The sequence below is a fragment of the Siphateles boraxobius genome, unplaced genomic scaffold (assembly GCF_051911475.1).
Source record: "Siphateles boraxobius isolate OS27281-9 unplaced genomic scaffold, OSU_SipBor_1 109, whole genome shotgun sequence".
In the NCBI taxonomy this organism is placed as follows: Eukaryota; Metazoa; Chordata; class Actinopteri; order Cypriniformes; family Leuciscidae; genus Siphateles; species Siphateles boraxobius.
This window is the reverse complement of record NW_027508710.1, coordinates 146,106-170,000: the sequence shown is the minus strand read 5'-3', so window position 1 is coordinate 170,000 and position 23,895 is coordinate 146,106. Positions and strand designations below refer to the sequence as shown.

The window sequence follows — 23,895 nt, the reverse complement described above, 5'->3', positions numbered from 1 at the left end:
CGAGACAGAGACGAGACTTGAGAGACGTGAGAGACAGAGATGAGACGTGAGAGACGAGACGTGAAGAGACAGAGACGTGACGAGACAGAGATGAGACGTGAGATACGAGACGAGACTTGAGAGACGAGACGAGACTTGAGAGACGAGACTTGAGAGACGAGACAGAGACGAGACTTGAGAGACGTGAGAGACAGAGATGAGACGTGAGAGACGAGACGTGAGAGACGAGACAGAGACGAGACTTGAGAGACGAGACTTGAGAGACGAGACTTGAGAGACGAGACAGAGACGAGACTTGAGAGACGTGAGAGACAGAGATGAGACGTGAGAGACGAGACAGAGACGAGACTTGAGAGACGAGACTTGAGAGACGAGACTTGAGAGACGAGACAGAGGCGAGACTTGAGAGACGAGACAGAGACGAGAGAGACGTGACGAGACAGAGATGAGATGTGAGAGACGAGATGAGACGAGACGTGAGAGACGAGATGAGACGTGAGAGATATGACGAGACAGAGACGAGAGAGACGTGACAAGACAGAGATGAGAGAGACGAGACTTGAGAGACGAGATGAGACGTGAGAGATGAGACAGAGACAGAGACGAGATGGAGACGAGACGAGAGAGACAGAGACGTAAGAGACGAGACAGAGACAAGACAGAGACGAGACAGAGACGAGACAGAGATGAGACGTGTTTCTGCTGCTTCACTGGAGGCGTGTTTCTCTTTACCTTTTCTTTCTGATGTTCATTGAGTAACACAGAGAACAGAACCAGCACTGGATGACAGAGGAACCAGAGAAAACAGCCCTGAAACACAGACCGCAGATTCACTACAGTGATTACTTTATTTTTTATTATTTTATTTTACTATGTGAATATATAGTAAAGTGTAATTTATTCCTGTGATCAAAGCTGAATTTTCAGCATCATTACTCCAGTCTTCAGTGTCACATGATCCTTCAGAAATCACTATAATATGATGATTTGATGCTCAAGAAACATTTATGATTATTATCAGTGTTGAAAACAGTCGACTCGTGCCGCTTCAGATTTCTGTAGAATCCACACACATTACTGTTCAAAAGTTTGAGGTCAGTAAGATTTGAAAATTTATATATTTTTTAATTCATCAAGGACACATCAAAGTGATCAAAAGTGACAGTAAAGACATTTATAATGTTACAAAAGATTATCTTTCAAATAAAAGCTGTTCTTTTGAACTTTCTAATCATCAAAGAATCCTGGAAAATAAATTGTTTTAAACTTTTTCTGTGAATCGGCCAGAAAGGAGCCGGTGTTTGCCTTGGCGAAGCTGAGGTAGAAGTCTCGTTTGAGCGCGCTCCGCTCCGCTGACACGATCTGATACAGGACTGACGCCAGAAACACAGCGAGACACACACGCAGAGCCATCAGGAGCCACACACACACACCGCTGGAGGAGTGGAAGCTGTGGTGCTCGGCCTCCTCAAACTGCTCCCAGATCAGCAGCGCCCCCTGCAGACACACACACACACACACACACATACACACACGCGAACGCACAAAAAAATCAATTATTAGTGAATGAAGCCCAGTGATTGTATGTGTGTATGTGTGAGAGAGGGTGTGTGTGTGTGTGTGTGTGAGAAAGTGTGTTTGAGAGTGTGTGTGTGTGTTTGTGTGTGTGTGTGAGAGCGTGTGTGTGACTGTGTGTGTGTGTGTGTGTGTGTGTGTGTGTGTGTGTGTGTGTGAGCGTGTGAGAGTGTGTTTGTGTGTGTGAGACTGTGTGTGTGAGCGTGTGTGTGTGTGTGTGTGTGTGAGTGTGTGTGTGCGTGTGTGAGTGTGTTTGTGTGTGTGAGAGTGTGTGTGTGAGCGTGTGTGTGTGTGTGAGTGTGAGTGTGTGTGTGAGCGTGTTTGTGTGTGTGAGCGTGTATGTGTGTGTGTTTGTGTGTGTGAGAGTGTATGTGTGTGTGTCTGTGTGTGTGTTTGTGTGTGTGAGAGTGTGTGTGTGTGTGTGTGAGTGAGTGAGTGTGTGTGTGAGAGTGTGTGTTTGTGTGTGTGAGAGTGTGTGTGTGTGTGTGTGTGTTTGTGTGTGTGAGAGTGTGTGTGTGTGTGTGTGTGAGTGAGTGAGTGTGTGTGTGAGAGTGTGAGAGTGTGTGTTTGTGTGTGTGAGAGTGTGTTTGTGTGTGTGAGAGTGTGTGTGTGTGTGTGAGTGAGTGAGTGAGTGTGTGTGTGAGAGTGTGAGAGTGTGTGTTTGTGTGTGTGAGAGTGTGTTTGTGTGTGTGAGAGTGTGTGTGTGTGTGTGAGTGAGTGTGTGTGTGTGTGTGAGTGAGTGAGTGAGTGTGTGTGTGTGAGAGTGTGTGTGTGTGTGTTTGTGTGTGTGAGAGTGTGTGTGTGTGTGTGAGTGAGTGAGTGTGTGTGCGGCTGACCTGAGCGATGACGACGGCCAGTGCGAGTGCAGTGGAGGCGGGTGACGAGTCCCACTCTAGAGGTTTACACTGAGACTTCCTTCTGCGACTCAGAGACCAGCCGACACACAGACTCAACAACATGTAGAGCATCTGCACCTGCGCGATCATGTCACACACTGACACACACACACACACACGCACACACACACACATTTGCAAGACACTTTTATCCAACACGGCTTGCATTGCATTCGAGTTACTCATGATCGGTTCATGCATTCCCAGGGAATCAAACCGATGAAATCTCATCGAATCTTTCAGGATCCTGTTGACACTCATGCATTTATTAGATGATAATTAATCAGAACGAGTGCAGTGTGAACGACTGACACGGTTACAGACTCACGTTCAGCGAGGCTCCCGGTCAGCGGCGTCCCCACACCGTCTCGAGCGTATCTGAGGGGTCAGAACACACACACATACACACACATCAGCACAGAGCCTCCTTGTGATGAGGCTACAGTGCTCCAGTAAGCAGATCTGACCGGCTCATGTGGATGTAGTTGAGCAGAACTGATGTTCCCTGTAACATCAGCGCCGCGGTCAGAACCTTCAGCACCGTCAGCATCGGGCCGCCCTTCCTCAGCGCCTGCCACAGCGGCGGACCGTAGATGCACGACGCCACGAAATACGCCACCATCAGCATCGAGTAGAAACTGTGTAGCCCTGCAACGACATGCGTGACTTTAGAAACGACCCATGCTGCATTTGAGCAAACTCCGCATCCTTGGAAAAACATCATTTGAGCGAGTGCTGCACGATTAATCGCAATTTAATGATGTGTGTTATTGTCCTCCAGTGGCGAGGGATATGGTGTGTGTGTGTGTGACTGGTGTTCAGATGGAGCATTCACTCCCGATCAGCCGTGCTTCACTGACAAGCTGCACATTAAATAATCACAGCCTTTGCCAAATCGCGTGCGGTTTCATAGTGATTAATTGCAGCGCTGATGTGCACGGTTCCGGCAGTCTCACCGGCCTCTTCGCCGCTGAAGTGATCCAGTGGGTTTCCCGCGGCGTCGGGGTTGAGCATGGTGATCTGGAAGCGGACGTGTTCTCGCGCGCCGTCCGTCTGCGTCTCCTGACAGGTGTAGCGATCCGCGTACATCATGTGCCACGCCTGAGGTGTGGACTGGTGCGGGATCGTCTGGTTCTGCTCCTCTTTGCTCAGATTAACTGAGAATGTGAAACGTTATATGACAAAAATCAACATGCTCTTTCTTTAGTTGCTTCAAAAACAGCTAAACTTTGTCCTTTTAGACTTTTTAGGCAAACACATATTTTTTTTTCATTTTGATCTGTACTTTACACTGTACTTTACATTTAATAGTGGAAAGAAAACCTCCAAAATACACATTTAAGTTTTTTTTTATTGCACTTTATCTATTTGCGTCTTTAGTCAATCCACATCTTTAAAGGTGGTGAGTTTGAGTCAGAAATCTACAGTATATATACATTTTGTACCTATAGCATACTATAGGTTATACTAGTATACAAACCTACAGTATATATAATTTTACCTATAGTATTGTGTATAGTATAGGTAATAATATTAGTATACAAAACTACAGTATATAGGTTTGTACCTATAGTATTGTGTATAGTATAGGTAATACTAGTATATAAACCTTCAGTATATAGGTTGTACGGTACCTATAGTGTATAGTATAGGTTACTGTATACTAGAATATAAACCTACAGTATATGTTCGTACCTATAGCATAGTATAGGTTGTAATAGTATATAAACCTTCAGTATATAGGTTTGTACCTATTGTAAAGTGTATAGTATAGGTTATAGCAGTATATAAACCTACAGTATATACAGTTGTGGTCAAAAGTTTACACACCCCTACAGAATCTGCAAAATGTTAATTATTTAATACAACTATTACAAAAAGTGGGGGTGAAAACTTTTGAACAGGATGAAGATGTGCAAATTTTAGCTGGAAAGAGTTCAAATATGCAAAAGCTGCTGGAAAACAAGGATTTTTCTGTAGAACATTGGGCAGTTTAACTGCTCAGGAAAAACTACGGACTCGAGAACAAACATCACAAAACATAAAAACAGTCATGGACACACAGTATTAAGAATCAAGGGTGTGTAAACTTTCAACTTTCAAACCTTTTTATAAAGTCAGCTATTTTTAGTCTTGTGGACTATATGTAAACATATTTTATATAAATTATCTTATTCAGGACAGCACTAAATAAAAATATGCATTTTGTATGATCCCTCTTATTTATATATTTAGATTATAATTTATACCGTAGATAGGCAAATGTATGATGATATACCGCGATATACCGCCACAGCCCTAGATTTATGGAGCGTCATATAAACGTCGAGTGTCTGTGATGTGAAATTAGAGTTCAAAGTACACGGATTTCACTGTAGAAATGTAAAACATATAATTCCCTGTTGAAACCGATTCAGATGCGAATGAATGACTCTTACTGGAGATCTGAGCTGATGTGACTCTCTCCAGACAGCTGAGATTGTCAAAGCCCTGTGTGTCCTGAAACAGCAGCAGTCTGGCCTCCTTCTGCACGGCCATCTGAACATCATACACACGACACGACATCAGAGCATTCTCACCTGTCAGACACGATCATATGATCATTCACATAACAACAAGATTCCTGCATTCTCACAACTTCTCATTACGCCTGTTACATGCGTGCGTGTGAAAAGAAAGCCGAGACAAAAAATGCATGCAAATACATGGAAGAAAAATGCAAATGCATGATTTGTTTTATTAATATCACAAACCCACCATGATACAGAAATCTTGTGATGTATTGCCCATAATTTTCTCTCGCCGCGTCACTGCTGAAAACACCAGAAACCGTTTTTCCTGCTACAGGACATGAACTGAACAAAAGAACAATGAGAATGATAAAGAACACAAACATTATTTCATTTCAACAGAAGCTCTTATTCTCTTCATTCACTGCAATCAATGAGGTAATACGGTTCTTTTCCTCCCACCGGATGATTGACGTCTGCGTCAACTAATCCGAATACGCCTTTTCAGTCTAGCGCAGTGAAGCAGCCAATGAGAGCGCAGAGGGGGCGGGGACAGAGTTTGGCTCATACGTGTCAGCGCTGCCGGAAACCGCTGCTAAACTGTCGTGAGCGCTGTGTTTACGAAGCTACCTGAAATCATGTAATTATTTATTGAAGAAATGTGGAGTAGTCAATAACGCGACTGTTATTTAAAGCGCCGTCACTCGCGTTTCTGAAGAGACCGCAGTGTGTCAGAGTAGATTAAGCGATTTATGTTCTCTGTCATGATTCACTTTAACTTCATCTATAGGTTAAACTGACGTGTGAAGATGAGCGGCAGTGAGTGTCGCACTGTTCTGGTGACCGGAGGCGCGGGATTCATGTGAGTCCGTTATTACTTATTATTGATCGTTAAACGGCCGTTAACCGTTATTATTGATCGTTAATGGGTGTTATTATTATATAGTGTCACTGCATTAGACAGGAGAACATCGAATCAGGAGTCATTTACTGAATAGAAAGAATCAAAAACTAACTTTACATTTATTCTGGAAAATTAGACAGAAACACTTTTTTGTGATCAGAAGGTTATTTTCATATTCTAGTGATTCAAGCTACTTTTTTTTAAATTGTAATATGAATTAAAAAGTAATGGATATGCAAGAAGTTGAATTTTCAAACTCTGAAGTTTTGCTCATTCAATTAATTTAGCTAATTTCATAATCTGACTTATGTTATCATTTTGATTTAATATGTCATACTTTCTACTTTTTGTCATAATTTCAATTTAGTACGTCATAATGTGACATACTTTTTATGTCATCATTTCGATTTAGTATGTTATACAATTAATTTAGTATGTCATCATTTTGATTTTTTGTCAATTTAAATTTTTTGTCATTCTAAATCAAAATGATGTCATAATCTTGACTTTTATAGAACTTTAATTACACATTTTATTGTCAGTATGTTATAGTTTAAAACAAGCGTCTCAATATGTTCAGTACCTGAAGACAGTTTCATTGTGTTGCTTCTAATTAAGTGATAAAAAGCAACTGGAATAATATTACAAAATACACATACTCGCCTCTATAATCACTAACAGATTATACATAATATCCGTGTAAAACGTGTAAAAATATACCCTAAAAATCACCAAAACACCGGCTGACTGAAACACACAGAGAATGTGCAGTAATACAATTCTTCTGAGAAATAAAAACACACTTGTAGCCAATCAGCAGTGAGGGGCGTGTCCACTCACGAGGGGGGAGGAGCCTGTGCTCTGCCTAGGGTGCTTGTGAATGTGGGGGCGGAGCTATAAAGAGGGGTGGGATCTTTTGTGTGGGGGCGTGTTTGTTTTCTCAGAAACCATCGCAAGCGTAAGTTGATCTAATAATGACGTTCTGCTTGTGTTTCAGTGGATCTCATCTGATCTCTGCTCTGGCCGAGAGATTCCCACACTGGCGCATCATAAACATTGATAATGTGAGTTCTGGCTCTTCGGACCGAAAAATTTTACATTTTTGTTTTTTTATTATTATTTTCTTCATCTGAATGGTACGAAACTTGGTAAAGGTTTTGGCACTTGCTGTGTGAACACAATAAAATCACGGACATGATTCAAACAGTTTAAATAGTCCTAAAAAAAAATGTGACACTTGTGCTCCTCGCGGTCAGAAATTACCCATTGGAAATGAATGGGAGACGACGTTCCTCTAGTGGAAGCGTTTGGTACTACAACAACTCACTGAAAGCTCATTTTTTGAGAAACCAGGCTCAAATTTGGAAAACAACTTGTTTAGAATAATGTCTTTGATTTTCTTACAGTTTTAGAGTAAAACATGTTTTTGAAAATATATATTTCATGTAAAAATGTTAAATATTATTTTTGCAAATTTTTCATATCAATAAACGTAAAATTCTGTAACTTTTTTTAAGTTCACTTTTTACAACTTTTTTGAAAAGAGATCAAACTTCAGTCTGTCGCTCTAAAGCATTCAAGATTTACCACAGTTTAATTTGGAAATTAAATTTTCAGATCTATGCTCCAAAAGTGAATAAATGGATTATAAATACAGCGAAAATATAATTTAGTATTAGTACCATAAAATCCCCTAAAAATACTAAATAAAAAACATTATCGAAACTAAAATATAGTACATTCATTTCATTAAAATAAAAAAAATCAGTCATTTTTAACCGACACAAAAGAGCAGCACATGAAATGATGAGACGATATAAAACACAGTGAAATGAGTGTGAGATGTGCGTGATGACGGTGGATCTGGTGTTTCAGCTTCAGCGCTGCTCGAGTCTGAAGAACCTGCGGTCCGTCGAGGGAAACGGCATCTACACCTTCATCCCGGTATAAAGACTCAAACCCGCTCAAAACTCCACGTACTGTTTCTGAACGTCCGCTGATGCGTTCTGTCCTTCTTTCAGGGAGATGTTTGCGATCCGCTTTTCATAAACCACGTCTTTTCATCGGAAAACATCGATGTTGTCTTTCACTGTGCTGCTGAAACTCACGTGGGTGAGGAACTGTTTCACGCTTGCACTAATGCTACATTTCTAAATATCATTATCATTTGTTAACAAACAAGTACTCATTACTTCAATGAGCTCATTGTTTCTGCATTAAAATAGTACATTGTTTAAATTAATACATTTTTCGCTAACTGTGACTTTGTATATGTACATTTCTGAACTGAGGTACATAACTTAATTCAATACACATTTATTTGTATAGCACTTTCACAATACACATCATTTCAAAGCAGTTTTACAGAAAATGCATGAGTCCATATTACAGTTTTAGAATAGGCCTGTGAAACGATTAATCGCATCCAAAATAAAAGTTTGTGTTTACATCATATATGTGTGTACTGTGTATAATTATTTTGTATATATAAATATACACACATGCATGTATATACTTAAATATTTGCTTATATGTACTGTGTGTATATATATATATATATATATATATATGTATAATATGTATTATATATAAATATACATATTTTATATATAAATAAAAAAAATTCTTAAATGTATACATGTATGTGTGTGTTTATATGTACAAAATAATTATACACAGTACACACACATATTATGTATACACAAACTTTTATTTTGGATGCGATTAATCGTTTCACAGGCCTATTTTATCTGAAATCAGAGGTAAATGTCTTAAGTTGTGCATTTAAGAAAGGTACATATACAAAATGAAAGTTAGCTAAAAAATGTATTAATGTAAACAATGTAGTAATTTAATGCAGATACAATGAGCTCATAGAAGTAATAAGTTACACATTTATCTCTGATAACAGATCACTCTTAAATTGTAATACGGACTCATGCACTTTCTGTAAATGATGAAATGATGTGTATTGTGAAAGTGCCATACAAATAAATTTGGATTGAATTCCTCATGAAGGGAGTTTGAACACATTAATGGCCCTTTATCTCCCAGAGAGCTCGTTCCTGCGGCCGTCACGCTTCATGCGTGTGAATGTGGACGGCACTGGTGTTCTGGTGCGGGCGGCGCTCCAGGCTCGAGTCCAGCGCTTCATCTACATCAGCACTGATGAGGTGTACGGACACAGTCTGGACCAGGTGTGTTCTGCAGGTGTACCTCCCAAACATCCCGAACATCACGCTCTTCCTCAGCGTTTCTGTGCTGTATCTTAACATTCTTAAATCAAGACACAGTTACTGGAGAAGCAGAATGAAAATATGAAGTCTTGTTTTCTGAGAAATTAAGTCAAAATTATCTGGTTTTAAACAAATGGACGTCAATAGGTTTTGAATTAAGTTCTGATATTCCTTAAGAATCTTTAGACATCTCCACTTTATTTGTGTGATCCGAAGCTTCAGTAAACGTCACTTCCACATTCCAATGTTTGGGAACAGCTGATCAAGCTTTATGCGGTTGTTTGGAATATTTATTAAAATTAATAGAGATTTGTTGGAAGTTTTTTTTGTTTTTAAACCATTGCAAAAAATACATCTTAGACATTTACATTTACTGACACATTACGTTCCCTTTGATTTATACCTCACATTTTCCCTTGTTCTTGAAAAGGTCTTTGAAAAGTCTTAAATCTCGCTTTATAAACCCGCAGAAACCCTGTGACGATGAACCCTTGAGAACACAAACTGAATGATGCTGTAGATCAGTGAAGCTGTTAGTGTTTACAGTCGTGTGTAGATCAGAGAAGCTGTTAGTGTTTACAGTCGTGTGTAGATCAGTGAAGCTGTTAGTGTTTACAGTCGTGTGTAGATCAGTGAAGCTGTTAGTGTTTACAGTCGTGTGTAGATCAGTGAAGCTGTTAGTGTTTACAGTCGTGTGTAGATCAGTGAAGCTGTTAGTGTTTACAGTCGTGTGTAGATCAGAGAAGCTGTTAGTGTTTACAGTCGTGTGTAGATCAGTGAAGCTGTTAGTGTTTACAGTCGTGTGTAGATCAGAGAAGCTGTTAGTGTTTACGGTCGTGTGTAGATCAGAGAAGCTGTCAGTGTTTACGGTCGTGTGTAGATCAGTGAAGCTGTTAGTGTTTACAGTCGTGTGTAGATCAGAGAAGCTGTTAGTGTTTACAGTCGTGTGTAGATCAGTGAAGCTGTTAGTGTTTACGGTCGTGTGTAGATCAGTGAAGCTGTTAGTGTTTACAGTCGTGTGTAGATCAGTGAAGCTGTTAGTGTTTACAGTCGTGTGTAGATCAGAGAAGCTGTTAGTGTTTACAGTCGTGTGTAGATCAGTGAAGCTGTTAGTGTTTACAGTCGTGTGTAGATCAGAGAAGCTGTTAGTGTTTACAGTCGTGTGTAGATCAGTGAAGCTGTTAGTGTTTACAATCGTGTGTAGATCAGTGAAGCTGTTAGTGTTTACAGTCGTGTGTAGATCAGAGAAGCTGTTACTGTTTACAGTCGTGTGTAGATCAGAGAAGCTGTTACTGTTTACAGTCGTGTGTAGATCAGTGAAGCTGTTAGTGTTTACAGTCGTGTGTAGATCAGAGAAGCTGTTAGTGTTTACAGTCGTGTGTAGATCAGAGAAGCTGTTAGTGTTTACAGTCGTGTGTAGATCAGAGAAGCTGTTAGTGTTTACAGTCGTGTGTAGATCAGTGAAGCTGTTAGTGTTTACAGTCGTGTGTAGATCAGTGAAGCTGTTAGTGTTTACAGTCGTGTGTAGATCAGTGAAGCTGTTAGTGTTTACAGTCGTGTGTAGATCAGAGAAGCTGTTAGTGTTTACAGTCGTGTGTAGATCAGAGAAGCTGTTAGTGTTTACAGTCGTGTGTAGATCAGTGAAGCTGTTAGTGTTTACAGTCGTGTGTAGATCAGTGAAGCTGTTAGTGTTTACAGTCGTGTGTAGATCAGTGAAGCTGTTAGTGTTTACAGTCGTGTGTAGATCAGTGAAGCTGTTAGTGTTTACAGTCGTGTGTAGATCAGAGAAGCTGTTAGTGTTTACAGTCGTGTGTAGATCAGTGAAGCTGTTAGTGTTTACGGTCGTGTGTAGATCAGAGAAGCTGTTAGTGTTTACGGTCGTGTGTAGATCAGAGAAGCTGTTAGTGTTTACAGTCGTGTGTAGATCAGAGAAGCTGTTAGTGTTTACAGTCGTGTGTAGATCAGTGAAGCTGTTAGTGTTTACAGTCGTGTGTAGATCAGTGAAGCTGTTAGTGTTTACAGTCGTGTGTAGATCAGTGAAGCTGTTAGTGTTTACAGTCGTGTGTAGATCAGTGAAGCTGTTAGTGTTTACAGTCGTGTGTAGATCAGAGAAGCTTTTAGTGTTTACAGTCGTGTGTAGATCAGTGAAGCTGTTAGTGTTTACAGTCGTGTGTAGATCAGTGAAGCTGTTAGTGTTTACAGTCGTGTGTAGATCAGTGAAGCTGTTAGTGTTTACAGTCGTGTGTAGATCAGAGAAGCTGTTAGTGTTTACAGTCGTGTGTAGATCAGTGAAGCTGTTAGTGTTTACAGTCGTGTGTAGATCAGTGACGCTGTTAGTGTTTACAGTCGTGTGTAGATCAGTGAAGCTGTTAGTGTTTACAGTCGTGTGTAGATCAGAGAAGCTTTTAGTGTTTACAGTCGTGTGTAGATCAGTGAAGCTGTTAGTGTTTACAGTCGTGTGTAGATCAGTGAAGCTGTTAGTGTTTACAGTCGTGTGTAGATCAGTGAAGCTGTTAGTGTTTACAGTCGTGTGTAGATCAGTGAAGCTGTTAGTGTTTACAGTCGTGTGTAGATCAGAGAAGCTGTTAGTGTTTACAGTCGTGTGTAGATCAGAGAAGCTGTTAGTGTTTACAGTCGTGTGTAGATCAGTGAAGCTGTTAGTGTTTACAGTCGTGTGTAGATCAGTGAAGCTGTTAGTGTTTACAGTCGTGTGTAGATCAGTGACGCTGTTAGTGTTTACAGTCGTGTGTAGATCAGTGAAGCTGTTAGTGTTTACAGTCGTGTGTAGATCAGAGAAGCTGTTAGTGTTTACAGTCGTGTGTAGATCAGAGAAGCTGTTAGTGTTTACAGTCGTGTGTAGATCAGTGAAGCTGTTAGTGTTTACAGTCGTGTGTAGATCAGAGAAGCTGTTAGTGTTTACAGTCGTGTGTAGATCAGTGAAGCTGTTAGTGTTTACAGTCGTGTGTAGATCAGTGAAGCTGTTAGTGTTTACAGTCGTGTGTAGATCAGTGAAGCTGTTAGTGTTTACAGTCGTGTGTAGATCAGAGAAGCTGTTAGTGTTTACAGTCGTGTGTAGATCAGAGAAGCTGTTAGTGTTTACAGTCGTGTGTAGATCAGTGAAGCTGTTAGTGTTTACAGTCGTGTGTAGATCAGTGAAGCTGTTAGTGTTTACAGTCGTGTGTAGATCAGAGAAGCTGTTAGTGTTTACAGTCGTGTGTAGATCAGAGAAGCTGTTAGTGTTTACAGTCGTGTGTAGATCAGTGAAGCTGTTAGTGTTTACAGTCGTGTGTAGATCAGAGAAGCTGTTAGTGTTTACAGTCGTGTGTAGATCAGTGAAGCTGTTAGTGTTTACAGTCGTGTGTAGATCAGTGACGCTGTTAGTGTTTACAGTCGTGTGTAGATCAGTGAAGCTGTTAGTGTTTACAGTCGTGTGTAGATCAGAGAAGCTGTTAGTGTTTACAGTCGTGTGTAGATCAGTGAAGCTGTTAGTGTTTACAGTCGTGTGTAGATCAGTGACGCTGTTAGTGTTTACAGTCGTGTGTAGATCAGTGAAGCTGTTAGTGTTTACAGTCGTGTGTAGATCAGAGAAGCTGTTAGTGTTTACAGTCGTGTGTAGATCAGTGAAGCTGTTAGTGTTTACAGTCGTGTGTAGATCAGAGAAGCTTTTAGTGTTTACAGTCGTGTGTAGATCAGTGAAGCTGTTAGTGTTTACAGTCGTGTGTAGATCAGTGAAGCTGTTAGTGTTTACAGTCGTGTGTAGATCAGTGAAGCTGTTAGTGTTTACAGTCGTGTGTAGATCAGTGAAGCTGTTAGTGTTTACAGTCGTGTGTAGATCAGTGAAGCTGTTAGTGTTTACAGTCGTGTGTAGATCAGTGAAGCTGTTAGTGTTTACAGTCGTGTGTAGATCAGTGAAGCTGTTAGTGTTTACAGTCGTGTGTAGATCAGAGAAGCTTTTAGTGTTTACAGTCGTGTGTAGATCAGTGAAGCTGTTAGTGTTTACAGTCGTGTGTAGATCAGAGAAGCTGTTAGTGTTTACAGTCGTGTGTAGATCAGAGAAGCTGTTAGTGTTTACAGTCGTGTGTAGATCAGAGAAGCTGTTAGTGTTTACAGTCGTGTGTAGATCAGTGAAGCTGTTAGTGTTTACAGTCGTGTGTAGATCAGTGACGCTGTTAGTGTTTACAGTCGTGTGTAGATCAGTGAAGCTGTTAGTGTTTACAGTCGTGTGTAGATCAGTGAAGCTGTTAGTGTTTACAGTCGTGTGTAGATCAGTGAAGCTGTTAGTGTTTACAGTCGTGTGTAGATCAGTGAAGCTGTTAGTGTTTACAGTCGTGTGTAGATCAGTGAAGCTGTTAGTGTTTACAGTCGTGTGTAGATCAGTGAAGCTGTTAGTGTTTACAGTCGTGTGTAGATCAGTGAAGCTGTTAGTGTTTACAGTCGTGTGTAGATCAGTGAAGCTGTTAGTGTTTACAGTCGTGTGTAGATCAGAGAAGCTGTTAGTGTTTACAGTCGTGTGTAGATCAGTGAAGCTGTTAGTGTTTACGGTCGTGTGTAGATCAGAGAAGCTGTTAGTGTTTACAGTCGTGTGTAGATCAGTGAAGCTGTTAGTGTTTACAGTCGTGTGTAGATCAGTGAAGCTGTTAGTGTTTACAGTCGTGTGTAGATCAGAGAAGCTGTTAGTGTTTACAGTCGTGTGTAGATCAGAGAAGCTGTTAGTGTTTACAGTCGTGTGTAGATCAGTGAAGCTGTTAGTGTTTACAGTCGTGTGTAGATCAGAGAAGCTTTTAGTGTTTACAGTCGTGTGTAGATCAGTGAAGCTGTTAGTGTTTACAGTCGTGTGTAGATCAGTGAAGCTGTTAGTGTTTACAGTCGTGTGTAGATCAGTGAAGCTGTTAGTGTTTACAGTCGTGTGTAGATCAGTGAAGCTGTTAGTGTTTACAGTCGTGTGTAGATCAGTGAAGCTGTTAGTGTTTACAGTCGTGTGTAGATCAGTGAAGCTGTTAGTGTTTACAGTCGTGTGTAGATCAGAGAAGCTGTTAGTGTTTACAGTCGTGTGTAGATCAGTGAAGCTGTTAGTGTTTACAGTCGTGTGTAGATCAGTGAAGCTGTTAGTGTTTACAGTCGTGTGTAGATCAGAGAAGCTGTTAGTGTTTACAGTCGTGTGTAGATCAGAGAAGCTGTTAGTGTTTACAGTCGTGTGTAGATCAGTGAAGCTGTTAGTGTTTACAGTCGTGTGTAGATCAGAGAAGCTTTTAGTGTTTACAGTCGTGTGTAGATCAGTGAAGCTGTTAGTGTTTACAGTCGTGTGTAGATCAGTGAAGCTGTTAGTGTTTACAGTCGTGTGTAGATCAGTGAAGCTGTTAGTGTTTACAGTCGTGTGTAGATCAGTGAAGCTGTTAGTGTTTACAGTCGTGTGTAGATCAGAGAAGCTTTTAGTGTTTACAGTCGTGTGTAGATCAGTGAAGCTGTTAGTGTTTACAGTCGTGTGTAGATCAGAGAAGCTTTTAGTGTTTACAGTCGTGTGTAGATCAGTGAAGCTGTTAGTGTTTACAGTCGTGTGTAGATCAGTGAAGCTGTTAGTGTTTACAGTCGTGTGTAGATCAGTGAAGCTGTTAGTGTTTACAGTCGTGTGTAGATCAGTGAAGCTGTTAGTGTTTACAGTCGTGTGTAGATCAGAGAAGCTGTTAGTGTTTACAGTCGTGTGTAGATCAGAGAAGCTGTTAGTGTTTACAGTCGTGTGTAGATCAGTGAAGCTGTTAGTGTTTACAGTCGTGTGTAGATCAGTGAAGCTGTTAGTGTTTACAGTCGTGTGTAGATCAGAGAAGCTTTTAGTGTTTACAGTCGTGTGTAGATCAGTGAAGCTGTTAGTGTTTACAGTCGTGTGTAGATCAGTGAAGCTGTTAGTGTTTACAGTCGTGTGTAGATCAGTGAAGCTGTTAGTGTTTACAGTCGTGTGTAGATCAGAGAAGCTTTTAGTGTTTACAGTCGTGTGTAGATCAGAGAAGCTTTTAGTGTTTACAGTCGTGTGTAGATCAGTGAAGCTGTTAGTGTTTACAGTCGTGTGTAGATCAGTGAAGCTGTTAGTGTTTACAGTCGTGTGTAGATCAGTGAAGCTGTTAGTGTTTACAGTCGTGTGTAGATCAGAGAAGCTTTTAGTGTTTACAGTCGTGTGTAGATCAGAGAAGCTTTTAGTGTTTACAGTCGTGTGTAGATCAGTGAAGCTGTTAGTGTTTACAGTCGTGTGTAGATCAGAGAAGCTTTTAGTGTTTACAGTCGTGTGTAGATCAGAGAAGCTGTTAGTGTTTACAGTCGTGTGTAGATCAGAGAAGCTTTTAGTGTTTACAGTCGTGTGTAGATCAGAGAAGCTTTTAGTGTTTACAGTCGTGTGTAGATCAGTGAAGCTGTTAGTGTTTACAGTCGTGTGTAGATCAGAGAAGCTGTTAGTGTTTACAGTCGTGTGTAGATCAGAGAAGCTGTTAGTGTTTACAGTCGTGTGTAGATCAGTGAAGCTGTTAGTGTTTACAGTCGTGTGTAGATCAGTGAAGCTGTTAGTGTTTACAGTCGTGTGTAGATCAGAGAAGCTTTTAGTGTTTACAGTCGTGTGTAGATCAGTGAAGCTGTTAGTGTTTACAGTCGTGTGTAGATCAGTGAAGCTGTTAGTGTTTACAGTCGTGTGTAGATCAGAGAAGCTTTTAGTGTTTACAGTCGTGTGTAGATCAGTGAAGCTGTTAGTGTTTACAGTCGTGTGTAGATCAGTGAAGCTGTTAGTGTTTACAGTCGTGTGTAGATCAGAGAAGCTTTTAGTGTTTACAGTCGTGTGTAGATCAGAGAAGCTTTTAGTGTTTACAGTCGTGTGTAGATCAGTGAAGCTGTTAGTGTTTACAGTCGTGTGTAGATCAGAGAAGCTGTTAGTGTTTACAGTCGTGTGTAGATCAGAGAAGCTGTTAGTGTTTACAGTCGTGTGTAGATCAGTGAAGCTGTTAGTGTTTACAGTCGTGTGTAGATCAGTGAAGCTGTTAGTGTTTACAGTCGTGTGTAGATCAGAGAAGCTTTTAGTGTTTACAGTCGTGTGTAGATCAGTGAAGCTGTTAGTGTTTACAGTCGTGTGTAGATCAGTGAAGCTGTTAGTGTTTACAGTCGTGTGTAGATCAGAGAAGCTTTTAGTGTTTACAGTCGTGTGTAGATCAGTGAAGCTGTTAGTGTTTACAGTCGTGTGTAGATCAGTGAAGCTGTTAGTGTTTACAGTCGTGTGTAGATCAGTGAAGCTGTTAGTGTTTACAGTCGTGTGTAGATCAGAGAAGCTTTTAGTGTTTACAGTCGTGTGTAGATCAGAGAAGCTTTTAGTGTTTACAGTCGTGTGTAGATCAGTGAAGCTGTTAGTGTTTACAGTCGTGTGTAGATCAGTGAAGCTGTTAGTGTTTACAGTCGTGTGTAGATCAGAGAAGCTTTTAGTGTTTACAGTCGTGTGTAGATCAGTGAAGCTGTTAGTGTTTACAGTCGTGTGTAGATCAGTGAAGCTGTTAGTGTTTACAGTCGTGTGTAGATCAGAGAAGCTTTTAGTGTTTACAGTCGTGTGTAGATCAGAGAAGCTTTTAGTGTTTACAGTCGTGTGTAGATCAGTGAAGCTGTTAGTGTTTACAGTCGTGTGTAGATCAGTGAAGCTGTTAGTGTTTACAGTCGTGTGTAGATCAGAGAAGCTGTTAGTGTTTACAGTCGTGTGTAGATCAGTGAAGCTGTTAGTGTTTACAGTCGTGTGTAGATCAGAGAAGCTTTTAGTGTTTACAGTCGTGTGTAGATCAGTGAAGCTGTTAGTGTTTACAGTCGTGTGTAGATCAGTGAAGCTGTTAGTGTTTACAGTCGTGTGTAGATCAGTGAAGCTGTTAGTGTTTACAGTCGTGTGTAGATCAGTGACGCTGTTAGTGTTTACAGTCGTGTGTAGATCAGTGAAGCTGTTAGTGTTTACAGTCGTGTGTAGATCAGTGAAGCTGTTAGTGTTTACAGTCGTGTGTAGATCAGTGAAGCTGTTAGTGTTTACAGTCGTGTGTAGATCAGAGAAGCTTTTAGTGTTTACAGTCGTGTGTAGATCAGTGACGCTGTTAGTGTTTACAGTCGTGTGTAGATCAGTGAAGCTGTTAGTGTTTACAGTCGTGTGATTCTCCTGTTGTTTTCAGCCGTTTGATGAACTGAGTCCACAAAGACCCACCAACCCGTACTCGGCTTCAAAAGCTGCAGCAGAAAACATTGTGATGTCCTACTGGGTCAAGCACAAGGTAAGATGATGATGATGATGAAGAGTCTCAGAACAACATATGTATCACATAAATATTGCATGAAGAAAGTTAATTTTTAATTTCTGTAGTGAGTTCAGATGTTTTACTTTTCACGTTTCATTTTAAAGGGGTGGTAAAACGCATTTTTTCCGAAGGCTTGATTGTGTTTGTGGGGTGCACTTTAACATTCTTCATGTTCATGCTTCGTTTTTTAAAAATTGCATTATTTTTCATATATTTTACCTTTATTCTACACTGCTCTCCCCCTCCTTGAAAAAACGGTCTGATGGTTTCCTGGTTCTGTGAAGCCAGTCCCTCAAAACTACGCAATGGGCTCAGATTGGTTAGCTGGCCCAGTGTGTTGTGATTCGCTAACCGTCTAGTGCATGTTTTCGGAAACTTCACGCCCCTTGCCTTTACCGGTAGTTTGTGCTTTGGTGTATTATAAACGATGGCGTCAATAAAACCAATCGGACCCAGGGAAACGTTAGTGAAGATGATCGAGCAGAACCTGTTCAAGAACGGCTGTTAAACGACGTTTCAGAAAGGTTTGTTTTTTGTTGTTCTCTCATTACTTTTTATATATGCTGTAATTTAATTGTACTACAAAAAATAAGCTTCATAAACAAGAATTTCATATAATCGTTCTAACAAATTATACTACAGTCCTCAAAGGGATTTTTTTGAGTAAAGCCTAAGGATCTATATTGATCGTTTCTGACTGTATGCCACCGTTACTCTTGTAACGATTGTTAGACAAATATCTGTCGACAGAACTATTAACCCAAAACGAACACTAAACATCGCCTGCCAAATCAAACACAGAACCATGTTTAGCATGCCTGTAGATAAACAAGCATGTAGATAAACATAAAAGCTCTAATCAAAGAATAATTTACACTAATTCCAAGTTCGCTGTTGAGATTAAAAAAAAGTTTGTAACGTTAGGTGTTTGTCTGATAACGTTAAGTATGAATGAGCATTTAACAAACCAGCAGAGCCAAACAGCGTTGTTATTTGTTTACTTCCTTGCTACAACGTACAATTAACAATACAAACTATTACAGGAAAACACATCGACGAAAAATAACTCCTACTTACAGGTTGTGGCCCGTAAACAACAGCTTCTGTTCTTAAAGTTGGAACTGCTCCATCTTTCAGCACAAGCCGTTGTGCGAATCCTGCATTGAACTCGTGAGGATTGTGGAAGCTTTCCTCCGTAACGTGCAGCACAGAGAGCGAGATTTGGGTCATAATTATGAGGGACCGAGTTAAAAATAAATTTTAACCATTGATCCCGAACTCCCTCATCCCTAGGAAGGCTGAACAAAGCGGACCTGCAATCCGGATGAAAATAACAGTGTTTCGACGGCATTGCGACAACTCATCTCCAAAACAGCAATATAAAATGGCCTCGCCCCGCTTATTAAGTATTCTCGGAGGAGGGGTTTATGTAAATAATGGGATTTACTGATGTCAGCAAACCCCTGAGGAATGTGGTGTAGTCGCTACCGGCTGTTTGCTGTAGTCCTTAGAAATTGATTTTTTTAAAAGCAAATCTCTCTTTGCTTTGAACTTCGAGCGCTGTAACTTTGCAGATGTTGTTTATGCTCAAACAGCAACATTACACACTAGCTAAAGTTAGAAAAGTGAAATCGTGTTTTACCACCCCTTTAATGCTGATCCTCTTTAGTTTATGGAAGCTTGTTTCCGCCTGGGGGGAAAAAGAAAAAAGGTAATTGGTAATTCTGTCTTTTTTTTCTCTCTCGTAATTGCAAGTTTATGTCTCACAATTCTGAGAAAGAAACAATATTGCAAGATATAAAGTATAAAGAGTTGCAAGTGAAAAGTCCTTTTTTAACTTTTTTATTTCCGTGTGAAAACAAGCTTCTGTAGTTTAAACTGTACATGACTGTAAAATAGTGAAAATAATTACATTTCATAATAAGGTCTCATTTGTTGACTTGAACTGTTATTAATACAAATGTTCATATTCATGTCTGTTCACGGTACATTAATCTCAACAGATACAACTTTTGTTGTTTAGTAGTAATTGTGGAGATTAACATGAAGTAAGATTAGTTTATTCTTAGTTCATGTTTACTAATGTAAAGTGCAACAGAATAATGACTGTAAAGCAATGCATTTATAAACTATGGAAGTTTGTTTCCGCCACTAAATAAATAAATAAAATAATAATTGTGACTTTTTATCTCACAATTCTGACTTTTTTTCTCACAATTGTGAGTTTACATCTCGCAATTCTCACTTTATTTCTCAAAATTGTGAGATATAAAGTCAGAATTGCGTGAAATAAAGTCGCAGTTGCGTGTTATAAAGTCAGAATTGTGAGATATGAAGTAAGAATTGAGTGATATAAACTCGCAATTGCGTGTTATCAAGTCAGAATTGCGACATATAAAGTCAGAATTGCGTGATATAAAGTCGCAATTGGGTGTTATAAAGTCCAATTCTATGGGGGGGGAAAAGACATTCTGACTTTATATCACGCAATTCTGAGAAATAAAGTCAGAATTGCAAGATAAAAAGTCGCAATTACCTTTTTTATTTTTCATTCTGTGGCGGAAACAAGCTTCCATAATAATCTGTGTAAATAATTCCGCAAACACTTTAAAATGGAGTTCAGTGTGATTAGTCATGAAACGAGCCAGATATGTTTAATGTTTTGTGAGATTAAGATGTGATGTTGTGTGTTTCTGTCCTCAGTTCCCTGCTGTGATCACGAGGAGTAGTAACGTTTATGGGCCGCGTCAGTATCATGAGAAGGTACGTGAGCAGAAGCGCGACACCAGCGTGACGTTATTCACGGATTTAACATGTGATTGTGTTCGTTCAGGTCATTCCCAGATTCCTGTCACTCATTCAACAGGAGCAGAAATGGTGAGTAATACTGTAATACTGTGTGTGTAATCTATATCAGTGTCAGTGTTTCTGAACTCCTGAAACGCCTCCATTGTATCTTGAGTTTCTTCCAGGAACGAACACGTCACAATATTCCTCATTATAATAATTCATACGCAGAATAAAGGGGCGGGGCCTGGGTGAGTTAGTTAGTAGTGTGTTAAACTGGCGGTTATGGAAAGGGGCGGGACATTTCCCAAACACACTCGAAGCGCTCGACCAATCACAACACACTGCTCCAGCCGGCCAATCAGAGCACAGTGTGCTTTTCAGGAGGAGGGGCTTCATAGAGACAGGAAGTAATCAGGAGTGTGTTTCCTGTCACTCGCGGCTTCACTTCTGTAGTGCGACGCATCGCTGAAGAAATCCACGTGAAGATGTTTTGCTATAAATTAGACATGGCATCCGAGGAATAATTCTCATTTTTCTCAGTTATTTTGCTTTATTTCCAGATTCACTCATAGACTCGTTCTCACACACTCGAGCTCGTTCACACATGCGCACTCCTCAAAAACTACACTTTAAATCTCCTGACAAACTAAAAGACGTAAATGACTTTTGTATGTGTTCTAAATAAAAGATATGATTGTATGAATGTCAGCTTGATTATTTTCCTCAAGATCAGGATTTATTGAGTCACACGTCATGAAAACAAGAAACTCTTCTAATCACAGGCCGAGATCTGTCGCTCACACACACACAACTCTGCGATGCTGTGTGCGAATCTTCGTTAGAGCGATGGTTTCGGGAAACACGACTCGTTGAACTGATGATAACGACAGAACTTGCGACTATAGTTGCTAACGATGCTTTCGGGAAACCAGAGCGTTACTGACAGACTGGGAAGAGAGGAGCCGCAACAATGGAGAATATGAGGAAAATAATCAACATTCAGAAAGTCTTGCTCTTGAATTATGGCTTGAGTTTGTTGTCCAGCACGATCCAGGGCTCCGGCCGTCAGTCCCGACACTTTCTGTACGTGAGTGACGTCACCGACGCCTTCCTGACGGTGATGGAGAAGGGCATTCTGGGGGAGATTTACAACATCGGAAGCAGCTTTGAAATTCCCATCATTCAACTCGCCAGAGAACTCGTGAAAATGGTAGGGATCACATGACCAGCTCAGTGTTATATCAGGTTATCAGGGTATCAGCTTCGGTTTAGAGTTGTCACGACACAAAAATTTTGACTTCGATACGAAACCAGACAAAAATGCCTCGATACTGAATCGATACCTCGGGGGGAAAACTAAAACGGTAAAATTAATAGAAATATATGACAGAACAATTCACTTTTTTATCAATTAAATTTAAAAAACTTTTTTTTTTTTTAAACTCACTTGACCAGCATGTACCTGCCATTCCCTCCTCTTTATTAAATAAAATAATAATTACATGCCAGTGTGTGCGTCCTTACAGAGATGTTTGCAACATTGATATTATCATGTTAACATTCGCTAACCTTTCACAATTCTGACCAAAATCTTATTTAAAGTTACAAGTCATTTAATAGTACGGGTATATCGTGCAACACTACTTCAGTAGTGATGGATGTCAGAATAAACAACCTCTGACATATTAAAGTGCCTCTATCATGATTTTTCAGATGTTCCCTGTCATATAGTGTGTGATGGAGCTGTGTGTGACTGTAAAAGCTCTGAAAGATCAAAGAAAGTTGAAACGAGTCGTCAGTAATTCAGTCTCACTGATCCTGTGCAGGTTTGTAACTAATTAGCATAATGCCAGCCTGTGGTGCTGATTGGCTGAGCAGCGTCTCTTAGCTCCGCCCTCAAACACTGTAGTGTATCTGAGACTGGAAGAGTTTGGTTCGTGTTGTTCGTGTCGAGAAGACGCTGTTTTCTGAGATTGATACGGTAAAACCCACGCCATCGTTACTGTTCGTATCACTGTGATCAAGAGCTGAGATTCAGATATGATAATGACCAATCACAGCAGAGCAGCTCTCAGAGAGGCGGGGCTTAGAGAGGCTGAGTCCTCGATCGAAGCGTTTCAGACACTGAGAGAAACAGCTGATGCTGCAGTGCAGATTATGAGGGAATAAAGGGTTCTTGATCGTGGATGAATGTAAAACTATTGTTAGGAATTTAAAACCTTTAAAATAGCATCATAGGGCCCTTCAAACAGAGACACGTCAAATCATGACACTCGTTAAATGCAGGGTGGACATGCTTCATAATCATAGATCTTCATTAGTTAATCGGGATGTTTTCTATGTTTAACGTGTGTTTCGTCGTTCTGTTCACAGAAAGTGAAGAATGTCTCTTGTGACGCGCTGGATGATTGGATGGAGTTTGTTGAAGACCGGTGTGTGTCCCGTCAAATGTTTGCATATTTATGAACGATATTCCATTAAGTAACTAACCATCGTTCCCGCTGTTCATCTCCAGTCCCGTGACGGAGCTGCGGTATCCCATGAGATCCGAGAAACTGCACACACTCGGGTGGAGACCGGAAGTCTCGTGGAAGGAAGGAATCAGGCGGACCAGTAAGACTTACGTGTACTATGATGATGAGGAATAATAATAATCATATGATTATGATGAAGAGTATGATGTGTCTCTGTTGTTTTCAGTAAAGTGGTATGAAGAGAATCCAAACTACTGGCCGTTAATCAGTGAAAATCAGGAGAACTCGCCGGAATCATGTGATCAGACGCTTCACGTTCAAGTCAGATAATAAAGTATAATTATTAACAATGTACTCTAATATTTAAGTCTAATCGTTTATTGTAATATTTAGTATATCATCTATGCAAGTGTCAGTCGATGAAGAACATAAGAAACTGTTTTCCAATGAAAAAGACCAAAAGTTAAAGTTTTAAACTATTTTTAAAGCTCATTTTGAATGGTAAAGCTCAGTTTTGGACTGTTTACGCTGTTTGTGCTCAGCTTGTTGATCATGAAAGAAAAAGCTTCATTTGTATGATTACATGGATGTAAATTGTTTTCAATCATATTTATGTTTTAATAAAAAAGGTGTTTTGAAGAGGCTTGTAATAAGCTTCTGTTGATAATGATCATCATGTGCTTGTTTATAGTTTCTCAAAGTAAACACATTTATTAAGATTAAACTTCGGATCTTAAACCGGCCAAATAAAGTACAAAAAAATTACTATGAAGCTCAATTTTAATTGTCTTTTTTCACATGTGTTTATTTGAGAATTAGTTGTAAAATACAGACGAACTTAACGAAATGCCAGTCACATACAAATAATAAACATGACAATAATCCAACATATAGTATAAAAACATGAAACATATATAGACTACAACAGAAATTATACAGTGTAATATATAAATTAATAATACAAGTAAAAAGAAAGAAAATAATATAAAAAGAAAATAGAACAGGTATGAGATCATCACATGAATAGCATAAAGACGTTTGCGTTTTGCTTTACTATTATTCAACCCAAGTAGAAACTCAATATCATTTTTCATATCTATCTGAAATAACAAAAAGTTGGGTGTTCCTTTAGCCTGTTTTTGTTTATGTATTTGGTATTTCCCCATAATCAAAGATTGACCATAAAGGCCACATTTGGTGGTAATCTTTGTCTATTAAA

The 23,895-nt window shown here is 39.8% G+C and overlaps 2 protein-coding genes across 3 annotated transcripts in view; one reads left to right on the top strand and one right to left on the bottom strand.

Annotated features, from left to right (window-relative positions):
- Positions 1–5,459, bottom strand: part of gpr180 (G protein-coupled receptor 180) — a 6,471-nt gene extending 1,012 nt beyond the window's left edge. Inside the window, exons 1-8 of one of the 2 annotated variants that reach the window (XM_077247537.1) lie at positions 5,229–5,459; positions 4,910–5,050; positions 3,428–3,628; positions 2,939–3,119; positions 2,800–2,849; positions 2,412–2,569; positions 1,306–1,497; positions 733–810 (exon numbers count right to left, since the gene is read on the bottom strand). In XM_077247537.1, the coding sequence (XP_077103652.1) occupies positions 733–810; positions 1,306–1,497; positions 2,412–2,569; positions 2,800–2,849; positions 2,939–3,119; positions 3,428–3,628; positions 4,910–5,050; positions 5,229–5,367 (1,140 nt within the window). In that variant the 5' untranslated portion in view covers positions 5,368–5,459. The remainder of the gene's footprint in view (positions 1–732; positions 811–1,305; positions 1,498–2,411; positions 2,570–2,799; positions 2,850–2,938; positions 3,120–3,427; positions 3,629–4,909; positions 5,051–5,228) is intronic. The other variant, XM_077247545.1, reaches the window with a different exon arrangement.
- A 103-nt stretch (positions 5,460–5,562) lies between these two features.
- On the top strand, positions 5,563–23,451 carry tgds (TDP-glucose 4,6-dehydratase). Its single transcript, XM_077247525.1, has 12 exons — positions 5,563–5,843; positions 6,883–6,949; positions 7,761–7,829; positions 7,907–7,997; positions 8,940–9,082; positions 17,290–17,388; positions 20,116–20,175; positions 20,246–20,289; positions 21,247–21,412; positions 22,576–22,634; positions 22,718–22,815; positions 22,903–23,451. Exons 1-12 carry the CDS (start codon positions 5,791–5,793, stop codon positions 23,004–23,006), a joined length of 1,053 nt encoding a protein of 350 aa, XP_077103640.1. The 5' UTR covers positions 5,563–5,790; the 3' UTR covers positions 23,007–23,451.
- The last annotated feature ends 444 nt before the right edge of the window (positions 23,452–23,895 follow it).